Raw genomic sequence first — 4,443 nt, 5'->3', positions numbered from 1 at the left:
CCATGCTTTGAAATTTTACAAAGCTGAAGATCTGGTAGGCACAATGAAAGAACAGAAACAGCTAAGCATCTTAAAACCAAGATGAGATCAACAAGAGAAATGGAACTTGACTATATACATAATGTACTCTTACTATTTGCTACTTTTTAATTTTCTGTCACAATGTGAAGGATCCGCCTATAAAATCTGGTCCATCAGACCTCAACTCATTTCTCATAAACAGTTCACTGACTGGTGGCTGAGGATGAAGTTAATGCTGCTCGATATTTAATTTTAAAATGAAAGTACAAAACATCTTCCGAATTTCATCTTTAACAAGATCGTATCCACAGCTGCCGTGATTGATTTGAAATTGTAACAGATGAACTGACACTTGAGTACTCACTGAACTTCATATTCTCCTGTATCTCTCCGACACAAGAGAAAACAGAGGGTTCGAGGCCAGGACCCAGTCCTGGCTGTGCAATTTCTTTCTGCAGGGTACTTCCCTTGTCACTTCACTAAACCTTGAAACAAGAAGCCAAGCTAACTGAAGTGGACTGGACCATAGAATAAATAATTGCCATCTTGCATGACTGAAAATAGGTATCTTTTGTATCAAAATATATATTTACTTGAACTTACAACAGCCTTTAAATTCATCCCTAAGAGTCTATTTTTTATGTTTTGAGAGGCTACCAGTTTTGCAAATTAGGCTACAGAGTCTCTAGAAATACCCTCATTTTGCATTAGTCAAATATATCCATGTGCAATTTGAAATTTGGTCACTTCGTCCGAAATGACAAAAAGCATCAAGGCTTACAAAATGAACTTCAAGGACAGCTGTCTGTAAACACTGAAGATTTCTGGCTATAAAAATATGCGTTCCATTTTCTTAATCTGTCACTATTGAAGCTGTCTGCCCCCTAACAATTTTTTGTCTTAAAAAGAATCCTTTCTACATTAAAATATTTCAAAACATTATCTCCATTCTTCTTCTTATCAAAAAATATCGAATTCATAAAAAAATCCAATTCGTCATCTTCTGTGAAGAATTAGTTTGACTTTGCATAGATAAGCATGCTCCATTATTTTATAAGAACAGTTGAGCCCTATCCCATCAGAAAACACCTCCATCAAACTTCTCTCACAAAATAGCGCATCTGTTGAAGAAACAGAGCACGGATCCTGTTCTCTCGAATGGACCAAAGTAAGCATAAGAAACACCACAGGCTTCAGGGGACTTCAACTGGCGCAAACATGAGGACATGTTACAATTGTACATTTCTCTAAACTTTCATACTCTGCTATCGTTATCTTCATTGAGGAATTGGAAATATTTTTGAGGAGAGACCAATGGAAGACACTTGCCTTCAGGGAAAAGATTTCCTGCTGGCCTTGCTGGCTTAAGATCAAACATATTGAAATAAACAGTGCTGACTTAGAACCATGCATCCAGAACATATTTTCTCTGCATTTTCCTATGAAGAAAACATGACCTTTCTGCACTGGCCCAATGCTTTCTAGCAGTCAAGAAGCATCAATTAACATCATTGTTAATGAATTGTGCTTCATTTAAATTTGCGTGATGATTGCTTCGTGCCATTTGTTTTTATTTTCCTGTCTCCTGCTGGTTTTTTAGAAGGAACATAATTGTTAGCATTGCCATTTTTCTTTGTATTTGTACACACATACGTTTTTAAGCCTTTGATGGGAGCAGCTGGGCCATGGAACACTGGGGTTTGCTTAGGGGGTCTGATATTACCAACGCTTTGAATTTTAGAATTGATCTCAGAGGGCTGCATATGGAGGAGCTGTTGCTTTGCAGCTGGTTTTTTTTTCAGTTCAGTCCTTACTTCACCAGATTGTCTCTGAGAAGAGAGTGCACATCCCGTTCTCTCAGGAAGTTTCACGCGACCTGGATGAGAATACAACTGGTGACTTTCTTCACAGTATGCATCTCCCCTGTGACCTGAGTAGGTTCTGGGCAGCTTTGTAATGCTTTCTTGGGGAACCACTTGCTTGTTAGGCAAAGGGCTGAGCAACGCTTTGCCTTTGCCTGGGCTTTTTAGGGTACGGACGGAGCCAGGAGCAGTCTGTGGTCTGGCTTTGGCCATCTTTCCTTTCTCATTCTGTACAGTCTGCATTTGCAGCCATTCCAGCTGCAAAAGGCGATCAATGTATTTCTCAAGAAACCCTGTTGGCTTTGGTCGAAATTCAGTTTTACCCTCTACGTTAACAAAGATGGCCAGTTGCTTCAAGTCCCACGAGTTGAAAGGGGGTGGGAGGAAGTCTGGGTAGTAATATTCCGATCCTTTAAAACCCATATCAGGGACATGTTCCAAACAAACTGGATCAATTTCTTCAGCTCTGAGAATGAGTTCTGGTGGTGTGCAGGGAGACGGGGGAATGGGAATCCTTTCTGAATCAGAGAGATCACTGGCACTGTCATCTTCAGCATCTTCTTTAATAATTTGTACTGATTCAAAATCAAGAAACATTTCATCTACAGATGCTTCTTGCCATTTAGAAGAGCACGGCCCAGCTTCAGCAACACGCTCTTCATGATTCTTTTCCAACTGTTCTCTTTTACTGCCATAAAAATGTTGCATTGGGACATCTTTAACCCTACAGAAGCTCCCTTGTGTGCTGCCCTTTACGCTAGGAGGGATCTTGTGCAGAAAAGATTCATTTTGCCTTCTTTCTGGGAGACTCATCTTTGGTCCTTGTACTCTGTGCAGTGATGTGCAAACACTCGTGATCCTAAATAAGAAGAAAGATCATATCCTGTCAGAATGATTAATGTCTTTGGAAGAACAGTTTACAAAGGTCTTGCTACCTCCTTCAAGGACACGGATCTACACGAATGAAGCTAAAACTGGCATGGGAACTGAGTAATGAGGGAAAATTAACAGTTGCTGGCAGAGATAACACCGATTTTGATTTTGCCTGAGAACTCACTAAGTAAGTTTCCATATTGATTACTTAAATTTGTTGTCCTCATAAATGCTGAATTCTGGGACCAGTTAAGCCAAAGGCAAAACATAAAAGCCATGATTTAATCACAAGCATTTTATATATCAGTTTGAAATGTCTACAAACTAAACAGACAATTTTAACATTAAATTACCTTTTTGACTGAGTATTGTCATCCAGCTGGTTTCTTCCCTTCTTAAAAATACTTGGTTGGTTACCGTCTTGAGTATCATGGGAAATCTGAAAAGATATGAAAGCATGTGATGTTATTCAGAAAGCTGACATAACCTAAGTACCCTTTTTCTGTTAAAAAAAAAAAAAAAGGAATTATATACCTTTTCAGTGGCACTTGATACATTTTTGCCTAATTGTCCAGGAGAAGATTTCACATGAGAAATTGGTTTATTTAATCCTTTGGTACTCGGATGGCTTTTTCCATTACTGTAACTAGCAAGGATTAAACAGAATATCACATATAAATAGCAACATACACGACCATCAGAATAGAAATTAGACTGCAGTTAATTTGTCAGGCTGTACATCTTATTCACAGTTTTTATGTCAGTATAGTCAGAATTTGTTTGAAAAACATGATTTCACCAATTCAAGAGCTTATAAAAGAATGAAAATAAGTCTTGTGCCTCCAGCACTGATGCAGCCACCTCTGTCACTTTGTGACCTGCTTGATCTTACTGCACAACCATTTCTGGTGCTGTGGATCAGAGGAGAGGGTGAGAACCCCAGCAGTTCAGCCATGCACTTATTAGCTAATCTACAGGATTTAGAGATTTCTGCAACTAGAAAAAGAGAAAACAATTTTCTTACTTTACCATTCCTTTGTGGTTTTCATTGAGTTGGCTTTCCTTTCTCTGTGTCTCTCTGTGCAGTAATAAGGGATATTCTTGAATGCCTGGTCCCATTGTTACTCTTCTTTAAAGGGTATCTGCTCCTTTGTTTTTACATAATCTTCAGACAACTCCAGTCTTTTGGGTTCATAAAACACAACATACCAAGAGCAAACATCACCGTCCTAGAGATGCAGTAAACAAACACCATGCGATTCCTCCTAACGTAATTTATTTTTAAAGCAGTAAGATAAACACAATCAGCTCCCCTCCCCTAGCACTTGCTTAATGGGAACCAGCATCATTCGCCGTACTATTGCCGACCCATGCCAAGCTGTCATCACCCTGGGTACCCAGAGGAGCGGAGCAGCGGGGTCAGCCATCCTCCCCCTGCCAGGGGCACAGGTCAGCCGCTAAAGCCGCAGAGCACGGCGGGTCAGAGCCAGACAGGGGAGACAGGCACAGGTTTGCGGCGGGAAGCCCTGCTGCTACTGCAGCCCATCCCTCAGCCCTGGTACCGCATCCGGACCTGGGCAAGCTGGGCCGGCTGCCCCGCAAACCGAGCTCTTGGAATCATAGGCTGGAAAAGACCTTTAAGATCGAGTCCAACCATAAAGTCTTGCAATGTGGTTTACAAGCCCAT

General features: G+C 40.6%; 1 protein-coding gene across 1 annotated transcript; it reads right to left on the bottom strand.

The window, feature by feature from the left end:
• Positions 1 to 1,550: 1,550 nt before the first annotated feature.
• LOC104463870 (protein FAM217B-like) lies at positions 1,551 to 3,908 on the bottom strand. The gene is made up of 4 exons (XM_010076382.1): positions 3,781 to 3,908; positions 3,291 to 3,402; positions 3,110 to 3,195; positions 1,551 to 2,742 (listed from the first exon to the last, which is right to left on the bottom strand). Exons 1-4 carry the CDS (start codon positions 3,873 to 3,875, stop codon positions 1,551 to 1,553), a joined length of 1,485 nt encoding a protein of 494 aa, XP_010074684.1. The 5' UTR covers positions 3,876 to 3,908.
• Positions 3,909 to 4,443: the final 535 nt, after the last annotated feature.

This window comes from Pterocles gutturalis, unplaced genomic scaffold (assembly GCF_000699245.1).
Source record: "Pterocles gutturalis isolate BGI_N339 unplaced genomic scaffold, ASM69924v1 scaffold41446, whole genome shotgun sequence".
NCBI classification, from domain to species: Eukaryota; Metazoa; Chordata; class Aves; order Pterocliformes; family Pteroclidae; genus Pterocles; species Pterocles gutturalis.
The sequence above is the reverse complement of the archived record's forward strand: the minus strand, read 5'-3'. Positions and strand labels throughout refer to the sequence as shown.